Source organism: Diabrotica undecimpunctata, chromosome 10 (genome assembly GCF_040954645.1).
Source record: "Diabrotica undecimpunctata isolate CICGRU chromosome 10, icDiaUnde3, whole genome shotgun sequence".
Classification (NCBI taxonomy): Eukaryota; Metazoa; Arthropoda; class Insecta; order Coleoptera; family Chrysomelidae; genus Diabrotica; species Diabrotica undecimpunctata.
Genome location: NC_092812.1, coordinates 75,622,438 through 75,646,804, shown reverse-complemented (window position 1 = coordinate 75,646,804; position 24,367 = coordinate 75,622,438). Strand labels below are relative to the sequence as shown.

Below are 24,367 nucleotides of genomic sequence, written 5' to 3'. Positions count from 1 at the left end.
AAGTATTCAGGTACAATCCCAAGGATGGTAGATTCGCGCCACTATTCTTTCGAGTAAGTGCGTCAACAAATTTCAGAACTGGCGGTTCCTCTCGTATTCAGTAGTTTTATTATTTCAACGATGAGTCAACAGCAGTAAAACTGACTTGTACTAGAAAGGTCTAAACACCAGCTGTATATACCTTTGTCATAGAAAATGAAGCTGCTGACTCTGTAGCAGAGAACCTACGGTTCAAAAATTCTGGAATGGGTGTCATGAATCAACGGTAGGTGTACAAAAAGCGAATTGGCTGTAATATTACTGGTTTATAACAAACAACTTCTGAAAAAAAAATCGCAAACTAGGCAATGCCGTTCAGATATTTAGGAGTACATATAACAATTCAAGTACAAGTGGTGGTTTGGAAGGCTCTAGGAGAGGAAGAGGTTGATATTTTGTGGCAAATGATAAGCAGGATATATGAGGAAGAAAGGATGCCTAATGCATGGAGAAAGAGTGTGATGGTATCATTGTATAAGGATAAAGGAGATATTTAGGACTGTAAAAACTATAGAGAGATAAAGTTAATGTCGCACATAGTGAAAAGTTGAGAGAGAGACATCGATAGGAGAACAGTTTGGGTTTATGCCAGGAAGGAGGACAACGGATGCCTTGCTTCATTTGATACAGTTGAGAGAGAAATACGGCGAGAAGAAATGAGAGCTAAATTTGGTAATTATTGATCTGGAGAAGGCGTACGACAAAGTTCCTAGACAAGAGCTATGTTGATATATGAGAGAGAAATTGGTTCCTGAGAAGTACATAAGGCTCGTGAAGGATATGTATGAGGGAGCGTACACCAAACTAAGGACTTGTGTAGGATTGACCGAAAGTTTTCCAGTGACAGTTGGTTTTGCATTAAGAAGCTTCACTGGTCCCTACCTGTTTAATCTTGTTATGGATGTACTGACAAAGAAAGTAAGGGAGGGGACTCCTTGGTCAATGCTCCTTGCTGATGATATCGTGTTAGTAGAGGAGAGCAAAGAAATATTGGAGGAAAAGTTGAAGGGTTGGAGAAGGGCTGAATTGATGAGGGAGGACTTAAAGGAGGTAGCTGAAATGAAAATGTTGCGGTGAATGTTGGGTAAGACTAGAAGAGAGAGAATTAGGAACGACTAGATTAAGAAAAGAGTCGGGTTGACTAGCCTCAAAAAAGATTCAAGAACAAAGACTGCAATGGTTTGGTCATGTCAGATGTAGAAATGAAAACTATGTAGGACGAAGGATAGAGTTGTTAGAAGTTGATGTAAGGTAAAGTAAAGGAAAACCGAGGAGAAGATAAAAAGACTATGTGGCAGAGGACTTGAAAGAGAAAGGTTTAAGTGAGGAAAACACGATGGACAGAAATGAGTGAAGAAGAAGAGTAAGAAACGGCGACGCCTGAAAAGGGAAAAGCTGCTGAAAAAGAAGAAGATAACAATTTACCGAGTATCTATCGGGAAACAGCCAATTATGTCGGAAAAGAAACAAGTTTTTGTCATCGGAAACCAAAACAGGAATATACGACCCCTGCCCCTAGTAAAATATTTGTGGTCAGACAGTGAAGAAAAAGATTTGTGTCTAGTGGAAAATGCATTGTAATGCCCTACCAATTGAAACCATGGTAAACAGTAAAATTACGCTGAAACTCATTAGTGTATCATTTGGTCTTAGTATTAATTAAATGCTGAGTATTGATCAACCGCTTAATATTCCCATTACTGACATATAGATGTGAATTTTGCGCTCCCTACGACAAGCGGAAAAGAAAGATAGACGCTACTGGAATGTTTTTTTGAGAAGAATGTTATAAATGCCGTTAACTAACTACAGGAGAAATGATTCAATTTAAAATGAACTAAAGGTCAGTAAACTGCTTTCCAGCAAAGTACATCTCCAAAAATTAAAATACTTTGGACATTTTATAAGATCAGATACAGAAAAAGGGAAAGACTTATTATCCAAGGAAAGAAAGGCAGCCGAAGATCTCGACGAAGATCTCCAACAAGATGGATCGGCCAAATTACAGAAATATGTAAAAGACCTATGCATGAGCTAAATGAAATGACCAGAGACAGAGACTTTGGAGATGGAAAATACACGATATTACGATGACCACTACACTCTCACCGCGGGGTCAAGACTGAACAGAGATGATATTCTTTAATTTCTACATAAAACAGGTACACTTTCACTTTGATACACACCTTGAAGTCCCAGACTGTGAACGTAAATTTTAGTAAAGTTGTTAGATACTTTACGACGTTGACTATAACAGTGCCACTTGCTCTGACAGTCGGTCTTAAAGAAATATTCTCGTTATAAATATTGGGGCAGTGGAAATACTTCTATTCTTTGTATATTTTTCTTAAATTGTAGTTCAATAGAAGTATCCTAGATAAGTGGAATGACTAGTTTTGCTCAGAATAGTTCCCGGGGGCTGTGTTTCACTTTATTGTAACTGTTTGCCCCACTAGCTTTTTTTTGGTTCATTTTGGTATTAGTAAAGTTTCCTGAGGTAATTCAAAGAGGCTATCGAAATAAAAAACATCCAATCAATTTTAATCGTAAAGAAGAGGGCCCGCATCTAAAAAGGATAAGGATTTCACCGCTATGGAATACAAAATCTCTCCACACCAAAAATACCTATCCAGATCAACTGATAGATGCCAGGTGGCACACGATGGCTAGAAATAATGAACATTTTAGAGGAAGACATTTTAGAGGATAGTTATACTGTCTTTCTTATAGTTTTTCTCTCTTTATTGAGTGAGTTATTCTAAAAGAAGAAGTTTTATGACATCTTGGTAAAAAAATAGGATTAATAAAACATACAAAAAGCTACCAAAGACTGCTACACTAAAAGCACCGGTTGATTAAAGCAATAAGAGACAACAGCATAGGCGAATAGGTACAGAAAATGTTGATGAATGGATGTTGTAAAAAGAAATATAAATGCAAACTAAAAAAGTCCAAGATATAGATCAATGCTTTAATTTCGATAACAGCAATGGCAAAGATACCATGAAAAAAGCAATATTTAGGTTAAACATTTCCGGAATCTAAACCTAAAAAAGTATGTATGAGTGTTCTTCCTTGCAGATGTTTTCCAGTTTATTTTTAGATAAATAAATAATAGTTTATATTATTCTATACTATAAATGTGCTTACTTGTCTTCAACATAATCAATTTTGAAGTCACTTCTTTAGCTAACTTTTCAAATAGTTTCTATCATCAACTAAAACTGCAGCGCAAATGAATACTAAGCATCGTTTAAATATTAAGATAATGTACAGGAATGTATGTGTTAGCTCTTATTTTTCTTTGTGAGCAAACTTTTCAGTTATAAAGCCACTTTTGTATTATTTATCTGTGTAGATGTGTGTGCACGTGGCATCTCAGTAGTTTTATTTATATTGTCACAACCAAAGCAACTATACTAATACACGATCATGTCCATCCTCTTGCTAGTCCTAACTGTTACTGCAAACTTCAAACAATGCATAATGACCATTTGTTGAATGTAATAGATATATGTAAATTAATAGTCCTTCTCTATTATCTTTTTGGGAAGAATATACATATTAATATTAAATTTTTTGCAGGACGAATTCCATCCCTTTATTGAGGCACTTTTGCCTTTTGTTAAATCCTTTTCCTACACATGGTTCAACCTGCAAGCTGCAAAAAGAAAATATTACAAAAAACATGAAAAACGAATGTCCTTGGAGGAGGAAAGACAATGCAAGGAGGCTTTACAAGTAAGTAAATATGAATATAGTTATTGAATGTATTGGAGATTAATAAATACATTTTTACTATGAGAAAAGTAATTTAATACAATATATTTGAATGGTCTTTTAAAACTATTGTGGTCAAGTACTATAATAGTTAGTATACATAGAACATTTCTTTCTAATACGTGTATTCGATATCGATAGCGCCAAACAATGTATCTAAGTGATTATTTATCAAAAAATCAACATATTGCATTATGCAAATATATTCATATATTCGGAAAGCATATTTATGTACAAGTCGATCATTATATCTGTACGGGGTCAAATTTTAGCCAACTGCATGTGACCAGAAGAGGGAACATACTCGGATGAAATAAAATAAAACACCGGTATTTATTGCATCGTAAATCAATGGCTTAACTGGCTAAATGGCTTGTTAAACTTAAGGGAATTTCCAATTGGGAAGCTCCAATTTTGAAAATTGATTAAATATACATAATTAATAATACACTTAGTCCAGAAGGTATCTGTTTTGAATTTGACATTTTCCATTTTCCATAGGAGTCTATTTTTTGATGAAATCACTTCATAATGTATCTTATATCAATAATCACGATATGCGATAGTCGCAAACCTTGTGCTAAGAAATAGAGATTTAAATTGTTTTTGACCATTCTAATCTTCATGACAATTTTTAAATACCAGCAATTTTTCCTCATCTATTTCCTTTTCCAAGAAAGCATGACCGTCTTCATTATTTAATGGTTCAGTTATCGACTGTATTGAAGGATCTTCTAAGTCATTTTGATTTTCGTGACAATTGTCTTTCACTTTTGAATTGTGTATAGCATTCTCATACCAATGTATTAAACCACTTTTTCTGAAGGCATTTTTCATAATCTGTTTCTCAAAATTTTCAAGAGTTTTATATACGAGAGGTGCAAAATTAGCTTTTCTTAAATTAGGTGATTGAATATTATCTACCTATCTAGATTGTTTTATCTTTGAATGGACATATTGGTAGAGAAAGAGCGGTAATAAAAAAATTTAAGTAGGTTGATGAAAATTTAAGAAATATTGATGGAAATCGTGTGACTGATTCTGAAGTGGCATGGGACTTGGCTGTGATTAATACGGTGTCTATAAAGATCGAAGACCAGTATGTTACCTATAATAGCGGTGAAAGGAGATAAAGGTGAGGGGAAAAGAAAAGCAAGTAAGACATCAGCAAGTCTAGTGCTGGAAGTTAAAAGATAAGGATTTGGTAAAAGTTTTCAAGAATAGAGTGCTGTAAGAGTTTAAAGAAAAAGATACGGCAAATGACTGGTTGAAGCTAACAGCAAAGTTGTGGTACGAGTGGGAGAGGAAGTGCTAGGAAAAACATCTGGTAGAGGTCCTCCTAGGGGCAAAGAAAAATTGATGGTGGAACGACAAAGTGCAACAGAAAGTTAGGGAGAAAAAAGAAACTAGAAAGAGGTGTGAGGGTCTAAAATAGAGGAAGATAAGGATACATATAAGATAGCAAAGAGGGAATTAAAGTACGCTGTAGCTACCGCTAAGGAAATATCGTCTGCAAAGTTGTATGAAGAGTTGAAAATACTCGAGGGGATGAAAAGGTTATTATACAGCATTGCTAAAGCAAGGGACAATTCATCAAAGGACTTGACTCCTTTGGTAATAGGATGAAAAATGATAAGGAAGTAGAACCTGATAGAATACTTGTGGAGGTTTGGAAGGCTCTCGGAGAGCATGGAAATATAGCGTGATGGTATCACACTGTAAGGATTGTAAGAACTAAAGAGTGATAAAGTTAATGTCGCACTCGTCCCACATAATGAAAATTTGGGAGAGAACTGTAGAGCGAAGGTTAAGGAGCGAGACATAGATAGGTGAAGAACAGTTTGGCTTTATGCCAGAAAGAAGGACAACGGATGCCTTGTTTTGTTTGAAATAGTTGATAGAGAAATACAGCAAAAAAAAAGAGAACTACGCTTGGTATTATGTATTTATGACATGTTTGTTTTCGTATACCAATGATTTTAGTGTTGTATAAAAGAGTTTTTAATTTCCTTCTACTATCTCTCTTAATTTTTCGTAAAATTCTATCCATTTCTGCTTTTTTTGATTAAGTTATTTGATTATTAACTTTATTACTGTTTCATTCTCGTATGACTCTTAAGTCATTATCTTTCTTTTGATTTTTTAAGGTTTTCCAGGTATTCCAGGTAGCTTTGACCATTATTTTCTTCCTGTTTAACTGTGATTCTCCGCAGACTTACTTCTTCGCTGATACTGACTTTGTATTCTCTTAACTTTTCTATTTCATTTTTACTACTCACTAGTTGCTCCCTCAGATGTACAACTTCGAATTCCGGGGTATATTTTTTACATCTGTGGTCACTTGCGGAAAATCGATTTCTTGGAGACATATATCCATATATATAGTATTTCTGGTAGGACCCTGTGACGGGCTTCTAAATGTCGATCTGAACGACCTTCTGACTTCATTATTTGGTTCTTTAGTCCTTGCCTGAGATCGGCTTTTGCAATTATTTTGCAAATAACCTATTCTTCCGCAACTAAAACATCTTATGTTTTGATTTTGAGATTTTTTTTTGAAGATTCTGCAGTATGCATCTGGGATAAAATAGGTTGTTGGTTCTCCTCCATTTTCTCGAAATCCTAGTTCTTTTAATTTTGTTTGTCGAATCGAAGAGCTTGTTGCATTTTGATATCCTGTAGTCCATCTATGAATGGTTGTATATCAATTTGTTCCAGAAAATCTTTAGGTGATTGAGGGTACACCAAATCAATTCGTTTAATATCGGCTTCATATTCTTTCAGCTGACTTTGGAAAACCTGCTTTAGATGTTGCTGGCCATGTCCTTAAAGTCTGAACAAGAGAGGTATAACTAGGTGCATCTGGGGGAAGAAATTGCAAGGCGGTTGCTGCCTGACCTAGAATCGATACTACCAAGGAAGCTGCCATTTCTTTCTCAGTCTAGCTATTTGTCTAGCTGCATTCCTTTTTATTAGATTTAAAACTAAAAAAATTTAATGCTTAAACTGTACAAATCAAGTTAAAATTTAGATTTTTTTTTTTATTTTTAAATATCCATTTTTAAAATTAATCAAAACTTGAATATTTAAAAATTTTAAATTTGATGTAAATTTGAACATTTCACTCCTACTTATATCGATATCAAGACCAGAGCGGTATCGATGGTTTGTACGAACCCTTTTACATTTAATGAATCAGTCAGATTCAAATATAAATTCAAACTTAAATAAATATTGTTAATTTTAGCTAATCCGTTTTTATCTAAAACTGTTTAAATTTTCGATATTCTTTGCAGAACGAGAAGGCGGAAGTCAAGCAAAAATGGGCGTCTCGTTTGTTGGGAAAGCTGCGCAAAGATATTACTCAAGAATGTCGTGAAGACTTCGTTTTAAGTATAACTGGCAAGCGATCCGCCGTTTGCGTCCTCTCGAACCCTGACCAAAAGGGCAAAATGCGCCGAATAGACTGCCTTCGTCAGGCTGATAAAGTTTGGCGACTTGATCTCGTTATGGTGATATTATTTAAAGCAATTCCTTTAGAAAGTACAGATGGTGAAAGGTTAGAAAAAAATCCAGACTGTTCTCAACCTGGACTTTGTGTTAACCCATATCATATTAATGTATCTGTTAGAGAACTGGATCTCTACTTAGCGAATTTCATTAACAGTCATGGTAAGTATCTATTAGATCTTATAAACAATAATACTATTCCAATAAATTCCATAAACTGTAAAATCAAGCATAAAATAATTCTATATAATGTGACCAGAAAATTAAAAAACGTTTTTTTATTTTTCGGTCTTTTTCTTATAGTCTTTCAAAATATGACAAACAGCGTATCTGTGTTCTAGTTATATCTAAAACCATATTTTCATATTCTTTATAGCTTTTTAGTTCTGCAACATATATTTAGTTTTGTTTTCTTTTTGACTGACTTAGTTTAGGAGGAATAATAATAATAATTTTCCAAAAAAGTCTTCGTTTTAAATGAACTTTTAAATATTTTTTTGGCAAGGGTTTAAAGATGGTATGAATGGTTTAAGGGATAGTATCGCGTCTAGTCTTTAGGATAAGATTGCTTATCTAGATTTAGGTTTCTTATAATTAACCGGCATTGATCTGCTAGTCGTTCAGACTCTTGAATTTCTGGGTACTACCTGCAAAATTCGGCATAAAGATTTAGATCGCCGATAGATAGCCGAGATAGCCGATCATTTTTTGACCGAGATTTGTCACCTTATAATAGAAGCGCAAACTATTTTCATTTATGGACACTTTTCAGTTTTTAGGTCCTCGTTTGACATGAACTTTAAATGTTTTTTCTAGATACAATCTCTTAAACGGAAATTTTTTCATAACAAGCATGCACAGCTTTGTGACTAGGCTTTGCTTTTTGGCAGGTGAATTTTCAGTAGCCAAATGTTTTCTGAGCCAAACAGTTATCTATCCAGCTGAAGACTATTTTGGGTGCTGATGTTTTTGGATTTTTAGTTCGCGCTCGTGTTGGAGCACTTTTTCCAATACATATTGAAGAATAGTTTTCAAAACCAGATAGAAAATTGCTCGATTGGTTGCTTGATGGAAACCAATTAGGTTGAAAGTCGTTTTGATTTACTCGACCATGCAGAATTTTAGTCATATTTACTTGATGACACAAAAACAAAGAGGAAATCTGTGTGTTAGTCATATTTAATTCCTTCCCATATGGACCTACTTGGGTAAGTATCTCTCGAATTTGAATAAAGAGGTTCGTTGTCCCTTTGGTAAGCCCGCGGTTGATTTTGCGAATATTTGGATTCGCAAAATCCAAAATCCAAAGTGCGAGGTTATAAGTCATAAAAGGTGAATTTAAAAAATATTTCTATTCATAAATGATCTTTCAAGCAACTAAGGAAGAAATGTCAACCTCCACTGTCACATTTTTTGAATAGCATGTATTTTATATGAAACTCTTTCAGAATTGACAGGTTGCTTTTGTGTTCTGTCTATGACACGTATAGAATTCTTCTGTAGACTCACATTTCGAAGGCTTCGATCTTACTTCTATCGATTTTTCTGAGAATCGTTTTAGCTGCGTGTTTAGTTATGTGAACAATAAGGTTCAGCTGATAACTACTGAGCTGATAATGACTGAGGTTAGTATTCCTCATTATTTTTAGGTGTTTCCATATTTAAATTAATTTAGTTATTGCGGTTCGGGCCATGGCTAGTCTACGCATGTGCGGTAGATTATTATTTGCCCTGTTTACGATCATTATTTTTGTTTTCCGGTGTTAATATGAAGTCTTAATTCTTTGCTTATCCAGCTTAGTAGCTGATAGTAATCATTTAGACTTAATTCGCTGCTAGTATAAGTGTATCATCTGTGTATCCCGGTTACTAATTTTTCTACCTCCTGTAGTGATTCCTTCATCCCATCTGTCTAGTACTTTCCTCATTATATATTCAGAACATATGTTGTACAATGATGCTGATAGTATGCAGCCTTGTCTAGTTCCTTTCTTTGTTTTGAACGCATTTGAATATATTTCGTGTACTTTAACTTTGGTTTTTGAGTTTTGGAGTTTTTATCAGAGTACTACCATATTTCTTGTTATACTCTAGAGGGAATCCCATTTTATTCAATCGAAAGCCTACGTGTAATCTACGAAACAAAGCAGCATTTGTATATTTTGTTCTCTCACTGTTTTTATTATTTGTGTGGTGTTCAATATCTACTCATGCGTTTCTTTTTCTGGTACGAATCCGCATTGTTCTTCGGCTATCTCCGGAAGTAGAAAGTTCTTTAGCCCTTCATTGATTATATGTAGTAGGATTTTGCTTGCACGAGGAAGAAAATGGTTATATAATTGCTGCATAGAGTTAGTGATCCTTTTTGATAGGATAAAATAGGGATAAAGATTGATTCGCACCACTCATCAGGCCATTCAACTGTGATTAATATTATGTTGTACATATCGTATGACATCTATGTCAATTTCGCCCATTGCTTTTAGAGTCTCCGCTGGTATGCCATCTATCCCTGGGTTTTTTTCTTCTGAGTTTCTTGAGAGCCTTCTCTCCTTCCCGTAAAATGATTGGTTCTGCCTCTTTGATTGCATGTTACTTTTGTTCTGAGATTTATGCATCTTTTGAAGTGTCTTTGTATAATTCCAGGCAGTAATTTTTCTAGGTTTCTGCACTGCTTTCTATGTCAGTTTTTACTTCTCCATTATGGTCTGGAATGACTTGAAGTTGTGGCTTGAACACTCGGGCCAAATATTTAACTTTCCTAAATAGTTTACGATTTTCATGGCGTTTGTATGATGCTTCAGTTATTTACATGTTATTTATATCGTTGTTTTATCTCTGATGCACATACATTTTATTTTAATTCGCCATTTCTTGAGTGTTGTTTCCTGTTTTTGTGGTAGGTTGTAATATAACTCTTTTTTTCCACTAATTCTAAGGTTTTCCCTGACGTCTGATGTTTGTTCTCGTGGATTTTAAATGGTGTGCACTCTTTTTCAGCTGAATGTATTCAGCTTTTTATTCCATGCTTTATATGTGTCGTCTAATATTTGTGGTTTTTCCTTGTTAATGCTTAATCTGGAATTCCTCCGCATTATTTCCCCTTAGCTGTTTTGTCTGATATATTTTTGTAGTTGTGTATAGAGCACCTTACATAATTTAAATACGATTCTAGTACGATTATCTACAACGTAGTAATTACCATCATCATTATGTAGCGGTAACTCTGGATGGATCTTGGCTGACAGTACAACTTTTGTCCAATTGACTCTGTCTTCCTATCAATCTGTATTCAAATGGGATGTATATACATTAAAGATCTGATTAGATGTTGTCACTTCAATGTATTTTGGGACGACCGCATGACCTTTTTTCACTGGGAACGACTTCCTAAACCAGTTTTACAAGGTTTTTGTTGTAAAGTCTATGTACGTGCCCTCCTCACCTCAGTCATTAAAATTGAATCTCTTGGACTTTATCATTATAAAGTTCTTTTCTTTCTCTATTTTTTCTTGTTCTATAGTAATTTGTGGTCATATCGTGGTGAGCTTCCTTCATTCATGGTCATTACTTATGTTTGGCATTCATATGTTACTATAGGCCTGTCAATTTATTTATAGATTTTAACGTACTTGTTAGGATTTTCAGCGGTTTACAGCCTGGATTATATTTTTATTTCTTCAGTGACATCATAATCCGCCGTAATTATTTCTTCAAGAAATCGGACTAGAAATTTGATTTTCTATTCATTGACTTTTTCTATTGAATTCTCAATCTTACTTTTAAAATGTCTTTTACGGATAAGACGTTTCCTATGAGATCAATGTTGTCTGCATATGGTAACAGCAATTTGGGACCTTGAGCTGTTAGTAGTTTGGTCTTTTCTAATCCGATATTAAAAAGAAGCGGTGATAATGCGATACCTTGCTTCAATCCGCTGTTTATTTCAAAGCTGCTGGATAATCTATAGTTCACACGTGCTTTAGAAACTCCAGCCTAATACAAACTTTGGTTATCTTAATGAGTTTTTTTTATATTGGAATCTCCGCAATCGCATTCCATGCTAAAATTCTCTCTTCGCTATCATATGCCTGTCGGAGGTCTATAAAAAGTCACACGTGATTGCTTTTCTCTGAACTTTCTCTAGAATTCTCCTGCAGTTTTGTTTACGGATTAACTGCTGCCTTACTGGCGCGGCGTATAGTATGGTAGAGTGAAGCACTTCCATAAGAATTTTTCTACCTGTTTCTGGACCTCCCACGTTCGGCATGATCTTTTTTAGCGCTGCTGTTCTTTGATAGGCTTTTTTCAGGGCGTATATTACGTGTTAACATATGCTCTGTTCGGTGTCCAATATTCTTTTTCTTCTTCTTCTAATGGCAATACAACCCTTTTGTGTGTCTTGACCTGCTTAATTTTGTTCTTCTATTCTGCCCTATCGGATACTTTCCTTCGCAACCGCTTGATGTTCATGGTTTTAAGATCTTCTTCTACATCGTCTATCCACATTTTATGAGGCCTTTTTTTTGTTCTATCCACATTTTATGAGGCCTTCCTCTTGTCCTATTTGCTTGGGGTTTCAATCTCTTTTCTGTATCTACGCTCTGTAATAATTCATCCAGTTCATAGGTCATTTTTATTCTCCACGAACCATCAACCTACAATGGGTTGGTCCAAATGTCTTTCTCAATATTTTGCACTCAAATATTCTCAATTGATTTTCATCAGTGCTTGAAAGGGTCCTTGTTTAACATCCATATGTGACCACTGGTCTAATTACTGTTTTGTAGATTCTAAGCTTGGATGTACGATGGAAAGGGGCGGGTACTATCCAGAAAAATTTGAATACAATATACTATAGCTGCCATCAATTGCAACATATCTTTGGTGTAGGCTTTGTAGTTAGCAACAAAGTTAGTAACCTAATAATAGGTATTAACGCTATAGATCATAGAATATGTATTCTAAGAATACGTGGAACATTCTTTAACTATAGTCTCATAAATGCACATGCTCCCACCGAGGATAAAACAGACATAGAAAAAGAAGAATTCTATGAGAAGTTAGAATTAACATATAGACAATGTCCCAATAACGACGTTAAATTGATTATTGTGGACATAAATGCTAAGGTAGGACAAGAAGAGATGTGCAGAGCAACTATAGGACCTCATAGCACACACGAAGGATGTAATGATAATAGGACAAGACTTGTAAATTTCGCAGAATCTCTGAACATGACGATCAGTAGTACATACTTACAACATAAGCGTATACATAAAGTGATGTAGATATCCCCAGAATAACAGATCCAAGATTAGATAGACCACGTACTGATTGATTTAAGACATGGATCAAATGTACTAGACTGCAGAAGTTATAGAGGCGCTAATATTGACTCTGATCACTATCTCATAGCTGGAAGTCTCAGAGCACGTATATAAAATGCCAGGAATGATAAGACCAAGCCAAAAATATACAAAAATAACGTTAATAAATTAAAGTGTACTAACGTCGTAAGAAAATTTCAAATATGCTTAGATCGCAAATTATTGGAACATCCTAGAAGTGAAGTAGATCCTACTGAATTTAACACAAATTGAGAGTTTATAAAATCAACGCTGCAAAAGACCGTAGATGAAGTGTTGGGTGAGGTACCCAAACAGTAGTAAAACAACTGGTTTGATGAGGAATGCTAACGAGTAACCAAAGAGAAGAATGGCGCGTGTCTGAAAATGATCAACAGAAGGACTAGAAGCAATGTTGAACAAAAGCACAAACAGAAAAAGCGGCTACAAATTAATAAAGCGTTCGAAAAAATGAAAAAGTTTAATAGAGAACACAAACACAGAAAATTTTACAAGCAAGTTAACACAAAAAGAAAAGTTGTCAAGACACAAGCCAACCAAGTCAAGACTCATAATAGAATCCTTTTGAACGACAAAGTAGAAGTACGGTAGAAATTGTATAGAACTAGAACAGGAGAAAACTGAGCTACCTACTTTACCAACATTGGAAGAAATGAATAAAGCAATTGAGTCTCTAGCCAGAAACAAGTCACCCGGATCAGATAACCTACCCGCAGAAATATTTAAATGTAACGGTCAAACATCTGTAACCCTTTTCACAAACTATTAATACAGGTATGGCAAGAACGCGCTTTACCAGAACATTGGAATACTGGAATTGTATGCCCCATACACAAAAAAGGAAACATGCTTGACTGTTCCAACTTTAGAGGGATTTTTCTTCTTAATAAGGCATACACAATTTTGTTCCTGATACATAACGAACGATTAGCACAGTATACTGACAATATAATAGGATCATACCAAAGAATCTTTTTGAAAAATAGATCTATCATTGATCATGTATTATCCATCAGACAGATATTAGAAAAAAAACGATGGACTGCATTACATCTTCGAAGATTACGATACTGTTGACAGATTACAATTATATTCGGCTATACTCGAATTTGGAATAAGTGGGTACCAAAATTAAAATTACAATGAAAAAAGTTGAATATAAAGTGCAACTACAAGAGGATCTTTCAGAACCATTAAAAACTAACATAGGACTGCGCCAGGGAGATGCGCTATCATGCACGCTGTTCGACCTAGCGTTAGAAAAAATTGAGAGATTCGGGTATAAATTTAACGGTTACAATATATATCTGTAGTTTACAAATAATGGCATATGCTGATGATATCGTGATCAATGGAAGAACCTAAATTGAAGAAGTTGAAAGTTTTACATGAATTAAAAACGCTAAATGTTTTGAGCTAGGCCAGGGTTCACAAAGGGCTGTAGCGCCAACTGATTAACGATTAAGAATCCGTGCTTGTATTTTTTGACTGACGTTGTAGCTGTCATTTATTATTGAGCATAGGTAGGGAAAGGTGGAGGCATATTAGTAGGTATGGTATGCAGTATTATGACTGGATATTTGACTTTCGTGACAGGCAGTCGGGCTCTTGAAAATTATGGCCTCCATCTTCTGTGTGGCTAGCGCCAGTTCTCTCTCCTCTAGTCACAAACTAACTAGTTATAAGATTGTGTTTGCCTTATCCATTTTGAACCCATTCTTGAAGTGCTCCACTAGCATGTATAGGTGGTCTGTGTAAGCAATTGTCTGTATTTCCTCTCCTAAGTTTATCTCCAGTATTTCGTTAGTTCAGTATTCATTGTGTCTGTCTGTAAAATAATCCCTCATTAAGTTCTGAGATACATATCCTTTATGTTACATATCCTTCTTGTAGTTCGTCTCAAAATTCTTTCCATGATTTTAGTTTTGCTTGTGAGACTGTCTTTTTTACCAATCGTCTCTGCCTATATTCTTTTTCTTCTAATCTAATTTCGATGTGTTTTTCCATGCCATTTTCTTCTTTTTTATTTCTGTCTTTTATTCCACCATCTTGTTCTTTTCAACTATTTATTAGATTTTTTGATTCAACACACTTTAGTTGCTGTTTTCTTTAACACTTCACTGTAAGTTTTCCATTTTTCTCCCATTGTCCATGTTTTTTTTTCGCCCTCTATTAGACTCTTTTGTTAGTTTCCTTCTTGTAAAGTTCTCGCACACTTTCTATCTTGAGTTTGTTTACCTTTACTTTCTTGTACTCTTTTTTTCCACCTTCTCCATTTTTTTATCCTCCAGTTGTGCAGTGACCAACCTATGTTGTGTGAACAGTTTCGGTTCCTTTTCCGTTAAAATGTTCTGTATGTTTTGTTCTAGGTTTCTTCTATAGACTATATAGTCGATTAAGGTTTTCGCATTTTTCTCTTCAGCCATAAATGTATATTTATCTTCAATGATGTGTTCACTGAATGTGTTTCCTGTTATCTGGTCATTCGTTTGGCAGAATTATAGTATTTTAATCCCATTTCTATTTAATGTTTCTTTCCCATATTGTCCAATACATCCTAATCCCCTATTAACGTCCTTACCTTCTCTTGAATTACAATCTCCTAAGATTATTATTTTTTCTCTTGTCTCTCTTAATTTGCCTAATGCATTTTGCCGGTCAGAGATGTCACATTCCATGTCGCTATTCCTATCTGGTATCGTTATGATGTATTTCCTTTTTACCGTTTTCTTCTTCTCCATTACTAGTGTTATCGTTGATTTCATGCCCCTGGTTGTTGTATTACCATTATATCAATTACATATTTTATTACCGTGTTTATTTTTAATACTAATATTTAATTTTTCCCTATCAATATTACTATTGCTATGCCTATTACCAATATTCCCCCGACCAATAATATCGCCCCTACTGGTAGTATGCAAAATACCCATATTCCCATCATAAGTCACATTATTAACATAGCATTTATCATTTATATCCCTAATCCTATTCGCATTACTACTTAAGACTTAACATTTATTATTATTGTCTGGCTTAATTAGAAATTCTTCTTTCTCTATTCGTTGCATGGCCTCTCCTTGATTTCTTTTATGCGGCTCTGGTAGTTTTTTGACCTCGCTATTTCCACTACTTTTTCTTCTCACACCCCCTCAATGTCTTGCCGTTTACTGTGATTTTATTGTATCCTATTTCGATCATTTTTACATTTTCCCTCATCTCTCTTGATTTATCTCTTAAAGCTTTCATTTTCTCCCTCTCTCCTTTTGTGAGATGCTATGTACTCCATATTTTCTTGGGCTCACATTCTTAAGTTTATATTTGTTTCTTAGAATTGTTGTTTTTTATTCTTCACTTTCTAGTTCAATTAAGCATGTTTTGTACCTATTTTGTGATCTTTTAATATTAGTTTTGACATCTAAATGATTTCCTAACATAGTAGTAATTCCTTCTTTCTATGATTTTGGGTGTTCGGAGTCTATTATTGATCTACTTATGGTTATATTCTTTTTTCTTTATCTAATATTTCTAATGATCGTTTTAGATAATTCTTTCTGTTACCTGTTATCTTTTTGTTATCGGTTTTGGTTAGTTCGTTTTCTCGTTTTAGTTCTTGATTCTCTTTTGCCCATTCCTCCTTCATTCTTTGTATTTCTGGTTTTGTATTTTTTATTTCTTCATTATTTTGTTTTATCTCTTCTTTAACTTCCTTCATATCTCTTCTGTTCTCCTTATTTTCTTCCTTCATTTCTTTTTTTAACTCTTTTATTTCCGTTTTAATCTCCCTATTCATTTCTGCTAGTAATTTGCTAGCTCTGCTTCTTTTGAAGGCTTCCTCCTCGTCGGATGAGTTACCGTGTCCTGGTTTATTTCTTTTGCTGTTCATTCGATCTAGTCCGATAGATGTATATTTGATAGTACTTTACTCCCATGTTTATCGCTATGTCCAGTGTTACATTTCCAAGGTATTATCCACAATTATTCTTATTTAGTCTTCTCAGCGTTAAAAGTTTTGCTAGATTTTCTCAAGAGACCTTTCTCTATTCTACATTCTACTTTATCACTAACGCGTCCGTCTCGTTTCACTTAGTTTTCTACTGGTTATATTTAGTCCCTCTAATGCGATTATATTTACCAGAATATTCTTGATTTATCTTAACTTTTCTCAAGAGACCTTTCTCTATTCTACTTTATCACTAACGCGTCCGTCTCGTTTCACTTAGCGTGGCCGCACACAGAAAGAGCAAAACTGTTTTAGTCAAAAACGTTTTTGACTAAACGAGTCCGATGCTGATGTTTCCATATAAATGAAATGAGCTGACGCACACTGATTAGTCGTGTGTCTAAAGCATGTTTAGGCTCATTTAGTTTCAGTCAGTCTGTTTGATGTTGATTACCGGATCGTCGTTTTGTGTCGAAACATTTCAATGTACGTAGGCGCAACGTGTTTTTGGAATTCCCTTCTTGAAACCGCTCGAGTAGTCAACAAGAAGCACATGTGGAAACAGCGATATTTTGCTTGTTTATATTGTGTGTATCATGGAAGTGGATGCAGAAAAATTAATTGTACTGATTGAGGCCAGATTCTTTTCTCATTTATAGGATGCACCCAAAATTGTCTTTATTTTGCGTTTTTTCGTCCTGTAGGAGGAACCACTGCCAGAAGACTAGTGCAATTTCGTCGTTATCTGTCGACATCTTTAATAAAACTGATTGCAGTATGGTTTGTGCAAACATTTTGTTTCTCTTGAAAACAAATTGTTTCTTCTGGAAACAAAAACGTTTTCGATTAAAACAGTTTTGCTCTTTCTGTGTGTGGCCACCCTTAGTTTTCTACTGGTTATATTTAGTCCTTAAATATTGAGTCCCTCAATATTATTATATTGCCAGAATATTCTTGATTTATCTTAACTTTACGTGTCTTCGTGTTTAATTTCTGAAAACCGTGTAGGTATACATAAATCCTTTATGATAGTGAAAGTTAAAGGTTCTATATAAGCAAAGGTATAAATAAATCATACTATTTTTAGTTCGAAATATCTTTAAATATCTTATTATTTAAATTTAAATTGACTGTTATTATAAATATTTACCTTCCATTCTTTATCTTAAATATTTTTATACTGTCTTGTTTCCAGTTTTTTATTAGTACCAATCTACATGCACTAGGATTTATGGTTTTCTATTTAAATTTATCACAAGATACTTTAGTCACTATTTTTCTGGAATCTAATGTTTTTACTATTCTACTATTCTATGTTTGCTTAAACCACTTTAATTAAAATTTTTCCAAGAGCGATATTCACCTCGACTGTGCAGCGAGCATTTCATACCAGTGGCGTACCCCTCAAATATATATCATGTTCTTTTTTATGCATAATGCCAGTCTCCGTGTATCGGATCTCTTGAATGGCTACAATATCTATTCTATATTTTAGGATTTGATCTTGGAACAACTTCAGTCCCGCTATCCTATACAGTGTTCTTAGATTCCAAGTACGCATTAATCTTTAAGTCATTGTCCTAAGCTCGGTGCCTGGGTCGTCGTCTTAAAATCACTCTGGCTTTTCTGTCTTGAAATTTCGTAATAATAGGTTTTTACGGGATGAGGGAGTTAGCCTCATGCCCATTCCCCAACCTGGAGACCATGGACACTTCTGTTAGGGTTACCATACCTACCCACTCCTTCGTGAATAGGCTTTGCTAGTGGCGTCTGCAAGTGTAGACTTAAGCATTACTTGGCATTTATTGACAGCATTTACTTGGCATGGATACTATTACCAAGACCGTTCATCCACCTCCCTTCTCATTCGCGCTTGGAACCGGCAATAGCGGAGTTTTATATCTTCTTGGGCATCCGAAATTGCATTTTGAAGAAGACTCCTAGTGCGCTCTACGCTTTCATCAATTATTTTAAGTATGCTTAACATTTCTGGGCACGGCTTTCTTAAAATATTGGAAGTCCAAACAAACTGAAGCCACGCATTTTCGTACTATGTGAATAATCTTTGGTGTGTTGTCCTTCGAAAGACAATATCAAATATTTTAAATAGTCTGAACTGTAAGCATTTATTTCTTTGACTATTTTTTTTAGTTATAGATGCAATCAAAATTCCAATACCAATAGTTTTTAAATATCCTTTAGATTTACAAATAATTCTAATTCCGTATTTCAAAATATTTTATTTTTAGAAATACTAAGTGGGGTGTGTTATAATAACAACCATCATAACAATAATAACAAAAAAGAAGATGATCGAAAAACCAAAGGTAAGCTCTGTTAATATTGTACGTAGTTTTAGTAATTAAACAACGAAAAATATCTAATAATTATATTATACATATATTTTAGCCTTCATAAACCCGATATCAAAAACTTTCATTAAATACCAAGGTGGGTGTAAATGTACCCCAAGTTTTATTGTATTTATTCACATGTTTAACGTTTGTTTATAAAGTACAGTTAAAAACAGAAATACTTTTATATCTGCAAGATTTATTATTTACATATAACTACAAAAACAAATAGAAAGATAGGTCAAAAATATTGATAAAATATAACATATTTTATTATGTGGCGTTGGTCTTCCACCACACTAGTCCAATTGAGGTTTAGATTGACATTTTCCTCCCAAAGTACTTTTTTACTTTATTGCAAACTTTAACGTGCTTACAATTAATTGAGATAGCTCGCATTTCGACTTACATAATGACAGACAGCAAATATACTGTCTCGATTAAAATCTGGACGGTTTATTTCTGGACTTCTGGACTCACTATTTATGTAATGATTGTTTTACTAATATCACGTTTCGGCATTGACCTAATTTTAATTTTTTATCACACATTATTATTATTGACCTTATTACACAAAGTTTTATTTTTTGAATATTCTAAACATACAAATTGATAGCACTTGATACAACCCTTTCGAGATTTTCTGTCCTTATTGCTGTTGCATAAATAACATCACTGACTGCTCATTACTAGAGGCGGTTTAAATAAAAAATGAAACTCGGATAATTTTGAGCAAAAATGTTTATTAGGAATTTTTGTGAAGAATAAACCGTTCTCTCAGAGACAACGCTTGAAGTGACCGGCGATTTTTAATGTCAGTTACGCGCGCGAAATAAGGTTAGGTAATTGGTTATGCAATAAATTTTGGATCAACTCGACGGTAATTCGATATCTTTGATCAGACGGTCCTATTGACAAATATCAAAATGCATTTTAAAGATGAAGAGTGCGGCTTTCATGTGCAATTTTTGTATTTTACTGCAAATGAAGTCCGTTTTTATAAAGCTGTTAAATAAATAAACAGTGCCCGATTTTTGAGATGTAAAAGCTGCAAAATTACTTGCATACATTAGAGAATTGATTGACAAAATAGAAAATTAAAGTCAACAACGAAAAATCAGCCCAAATCACATTCACAACAAGAAGACGCACCTGTCCACAAGTTAGTCTAAACAACGCCTCTATTCCTACTAGAGACATAGTGAAATATCTTGGGTTGGACCGAAAGCTCACCTGAAAGCTACACATTAATGCCAAAAAAACTCAGCTTAATATAAAATTAAAACAAATGAATTGGTTCCTTGGCAGAAAGTCACAACTGTCATTGGACAATAAAATACTGCTGTACAAAGTCATACTGAACCCAATATGGACTTACGGCGTAAAACTCTGGAGCTGTAGCAATCCTTCGAACACAAAAACTTTGCAGGGCTTCCAATCAAAAACATTACGTATGATAGCTAACGCCCCTTGGTATGTGAGCAATGCAACCATCCACAATGACCTAGCAGCACAACCCTAAAATATGTCATATCACTCCACGCCAACAAGGCCAAAATTCGTAATTTAACACACCACGGCCAAATTATCAGTGAAATATATCAGCCGCCAATGGAGAAACGAAGGCTGAAGAGGCCTTGGCCAGAAGACCTGGTTACATAGGTGAAAATGAAGAACCGTTGCTGGACTTTATGCAAATCAAGTCAATATTGTCATCACATTTAGTTGTTACTCAATGTACTGTTTATGAGTAGATTGTAAAGATGCGTTTAAAAATAAAAAAATGTTTAATCTGATCATGCATGAAATAATAAAAAAGTACGAACGAAAAAACATTGCAAATGGGAGAAAAACAACTTAAAATAATCTGCTATGCAGACAACGCATCTCTACTCGCTTAAAGTGAACATGATTTACAACATATACTTTACCAACTTAATATAAGAGCTATAAAATGTAACATGATTGATCACCAAAAAAGGCAAAAAGCATGGTTAGCATAGAAATTGAAGTTGTAGAGACAGATAATAGAACAAGTGATGGAGTTGTCGATTTTTGTTCATTGCAACAACCGAAAATTCCACCTGGCGACCTCCAAGGTTTCAGAGATATGGTGAAATATACTAAGAACCTTATCTATCTCACTTTCCCAGACCTCGCCCCGCTAGCAAGCGGCCAAAAGAAATGAAAGATGAGCATTCGATTAAAATAAAAACTTATTGGCAGAGGAGTAAAACTCAGTCATGGGAAAGGTGAAAAAATCTTCGTGGTCCTTGATACATCTATTGAAAACTTCAGATACATGTAAAATATAATTAAAAAAATATCTAATTCATTTTAACGCTTGTACCATTCAAAAAAATCTTTTAAGCCAACTATTAAAATATTTATTTCAAATAAATATTTACTTAATGTATTTTGTCTGTAAACCGACGATAATAATATGTTTCACAAGAAAAAAATCAAACTTATAGCTATTGTAGTACTTAATCTTACGTAGTAAAATTGTTTTGATCATTATAATTTTCTCAGTAAAAAAGTTACGCCTCTTGAGGGCACGTTTGGTTTGTTATTGGCTTACCGTTGCATCAAATAATATTTCAGCTTTACTCACACACCTTCAAAAAAACAATACATTCAGCAGCTATTTGTTAGTGGTATGACCAGTAACACACAGTCGTGCCCAAAATTACCGATTCACCAATAAAAATCTAAGAACTTAAAACTAGTTTTATTGCTAACGCCAGTGAAAAACCTGTCCCACATTTATTTGACTAATAGCAAGTTTTGGGTCGATTTATAACTGGTCTTGAATGGGACGAATTACAGTGGCAGTTACTTATTTCGGAATAATTTTATGTTAACTACGAAATTTTTGTCAATTTAGAGGGTCAATATCATACTTAAATAAAACAAAACAATTTAATGTTTGTTGAAGTATAGTTACCTTAAAAAAATATTTAAATACGTTTCCCTCAAACGTTTTTTTATTAAACTATTTATTTGCCATCTACCCGTTACATTCTGAGTATTAAATAAATTGTTTGATAATGATAGCTTGTGGTTGACGGCATGGGCCGATTCTCCTTGATTTTTCTAACCATATCTTCTGGCCACTGTTTTTTCGGTCTTGTAATTTTTGCTGGAGCATTCACAATGGCGTTCATTAGTTCATTATCGTGTATAAGTTCCTATTTTTGTATTAAGCTGCATGTTTGTGTATAGTGTCTTTTATGAACGTTATTCTCATGTCTTTATGGAAAGTTTGATTGAATACATACCAAGGAGCATCTGCCATCATCCTTAGCGTTTTGGACTGATGTGTTTGTAAGATTTTTGTATTTGAAGGTTTTGCACATCCCCACATTTCTCCAGTAGGTCCAGATGTGTTTCAGTATAGTTTTGTACCTATATTAATATTATCAGCTTGTTCTCTACAGAACGATTCGGCAGAAATCCGTATTGAAAGACTGGAATAACATTGTGCTCTAACCAAAAGGATACTAATTTATTAGGTATTCATTTTTCAATTATTTTAACTGATGTTGGTGTAACTATTACCGGTCGATAATTAATCGAATGGAGTTTATTTCCACTTATATGTATCGGTGTTACTATACCAGATTTTCGTGAAGTTGGGATTGAATTTGCTTGCAAAGATTTGGCCAATAAAGATACTATTGGAGCATTTGAAGCCGCTAAATTATTTGCACAATTATGATATAATAATGGTAAATTTTTTTCGATCCAGTAGAAGCAATAGTCTTTAAAGGACCTAATACCTCTTTAACCAATTCAGTCTTCATCTTCATATTCATGTGCCTCATCCTTTAAGGACATTGGCGATCGTTATGGCCGATTTTCTGTCTACAGCAGTTATGAAGAGTTCTATTGTGGTTTTTCCACTCCACGGCTAAAATGTTTTAACCAGGACATACGTCGTCTTGCCGATCCTCGTTTTCCTTCCACTTTCCCTGTATAACCAATCGCATCAACTCATATTTTTCATTTCTTAGTATGTGACCAAAGTAGCTCATTTTCTTTCCTTCATAGTGATGAGTATTTCCTTTTCTTTTTTCATCTTTCTTAATGTTTCCGTGTTTGTTGCGTGTTGTGTCCATGATATTTTCCACATTCTTCGATAGCACTACATCTAGAAGCTGGCAAGTCTTTTTTCAGTTGCGTCTGTAATTGTCCAGGCCAGGCTTCAACTCCATATAAAAGAGCAGAGAATACGTAGGATATCAATACTCTAGTTATAATTTCTATTCCAAGTTTTCCATTGCAAAATACTGCTTTTATCTTATTCAAAGCGTTTCTGGCTATCTCAATGGCCATTTTATTTCAATGCTTCGGTCCCAATTCAGTAGAGATGTCAATTGTCAATAAACCTTCTATTATTCTATCAGTGCAGTCAGCACGTATGAAAACGTAGCCTCCGTGTTAACTGTAAAAGTACTGGATCGGCAAATAATTCACAAAAAACCTATTCTTTTAAACACATTTTACCATTAAATTTTCCTAATAATGATATACCAGGTTTTGTTCAGAATTTTGATCTCACGTATTTGTAAAAAGCTTTGGAACCTCTGAAACTAACTCCGTTTTCGTAGTAACTTCTCGACAATCTTAACTTTTTGGCAATATATTGGAAAATTGTGTATTAATACGAATGTTTTTCTTCGAAGACACCTTCTCACCTTAAAAAGTGTGAAGAAACTCTTAAAGGCCCAATTCAAAAGGACAATTGACAAGCGCAGTGCTCAGGGACTCAAAAAACCGAGTACCAACTTGTTAACCAGGATCTTTGCGATCCCTTGTTCTTCTTTTACTTCTTCTTCCTCTTTATAAGCAATTCTGCTTGTTCATTGGCGGATTAATACCTCTATGGAAAGTTGTCACTCCATCTTTTGCGCGGTCGTCCGATACTTCTTCTGCCGATTGGTGACTTATCTCTTGCTATTTTGACGACACGGGTCTCCTCCATTCTGCTTATGTGGTTATTCCATTCTTTTTTTCTATTTTGCGTCTATTCATTTATAAACTGTACGTTAAATTTTCTTCTAATGTCTTCATTTCTCTTTCGATCTCCCAGCGTATTTCCTGTAATTCTTCTCAGTACTCTCATCTCTGCCGTTTCCAGTAGCCTTTGCGTTGTGGCTGTGTCGGCTCTTGTTTCTGAAGCCTATGTCATTATTGGTCTTACACTGGCTTTATAAATTCTTGACTTCATCTAAGTGTTAATGTGTCTGTTTCGCCATATAGTGTTATTAAGGCATCCTGCCAGTTTATTTGCTTTTTGTACTTGATCTTTCACTTCTTTGTTCAGGACTCCATAGCTGGACAGTGTAATTCCCAGGTATTTTTTTTTC

General features: G+C 34.5%; 1 protein-coding gene across 3 annotated transcripts in view; it reads left to right on the top strand.

Annotated features, from left to right (window-relative positions):
- The window catches only part of NfI (Nuclear factor I), a 97,608-nt gene that overhangs the window by 34,534 nt on the left and 38,707 nt on the right, over window positions 1–24,367 (top strand). For all 3 annotated transcript variants that reach the window (XM_072546763.1, XM_072546765.1, XM_072546766.1), the window contains exons 2-4: window positions 3,625–3,780; window positions 7,116–7,491; window positions 18,891–18,968. In XM_072546763.1, the coding sequence (XP_072402864.1) occupies window positions 3,625–3,780; window positions 7,116–7,491; window positions 18,891–18,968 (610 nt within the window). The remainder of the gene's footprint in view (window positions 1–3,624; window positions 3,781–7,115; window positions 7,492–18,890; window positions 18,969–24,367) is intronic.